The 594-nt window shown below is 13.8% G+C and overlaps 1 protein-coding gene across 1 annotated transcript in view; it reads left to right on the plus strand.

Annotated features, from left to right (window-relative positions):
- LOC108691240 (NADH-ubiquinone oxidoreductase chain 4L-like) overlaps positions 1–299 on the plus strand; it is a 24,740-nt gene extending 24,441 nt beyond the window's left edge. The window contains exon 2 of the mRNA XM_018198912.1: positions 87–299. Within this exon, the coding sequence (XP_018054401.1) occupies positions 87–299 (213 nt within the window). The remainder of the gene's footprint in view (positions 1–86) is intronic.
- The last annotated feature ends 295 nt before the right edge of the window (positions 300–594 follow it).

Below are 594 nucleotides of genomic sequence, written 5' to 3' on the forward strand. Positions count from 1 at the left end.
AACTATAAAACATTTTTTTAGATATTATAATTTATATACAGATTTTTTTAATTTCTATAATACTATTAATATTAATATATAAACATATATTAATTATATTAATAATGATAGAGTTATTAGTAATTAATATATCAATAATTATTTATATTATAATAGTGGAGGTGGGCATGGAATTTTATTTGGTTTATTATTTAATTTTTAGAGTTTGTGAGAGGGTATTAGGATTAAGATTATTGGTTATAATTGTTCGATTTAGAGGAAATGATTTATATTATATATTTAATTTTAGGAAATTTTAGAAAAATTAAAATTAGAATTTAATTTAAAATTTGGGATAGAGTTTGATTAAATATTAATTAAAGTTAAAGTAAATAGAAAAATAGTTATGATAAAATTTATTATAATAATTATATTTATAAATTTTATAGTTTTGTATAATAATATAATTATGTTTTATTATAATTTATGTTATTTGTTAAGATTTATATTAATTTTTTTTTTTATATGTAAGGATGTAGAATGATTTAATATTATAATAAGATTAGGATGTAATTATTATTCAATAATATTAGTAATTTTGAGTTTATGAATTTT

Source organism: Atta colombica, unplaced genomic scaffold, assembly GCF_001594045.1.
Source record: "Atta colombica isolate Treedump-2 unplaced genomic scaffold, Acol1.0 scaffold44, whole genome shotgun sequence".
NCBI classification, from domain to species: Eukaryota; Metazoa; Arthropoda; class Insecta; order Hymenoptera; family Formicidae; genus Atta; species Atta colombica.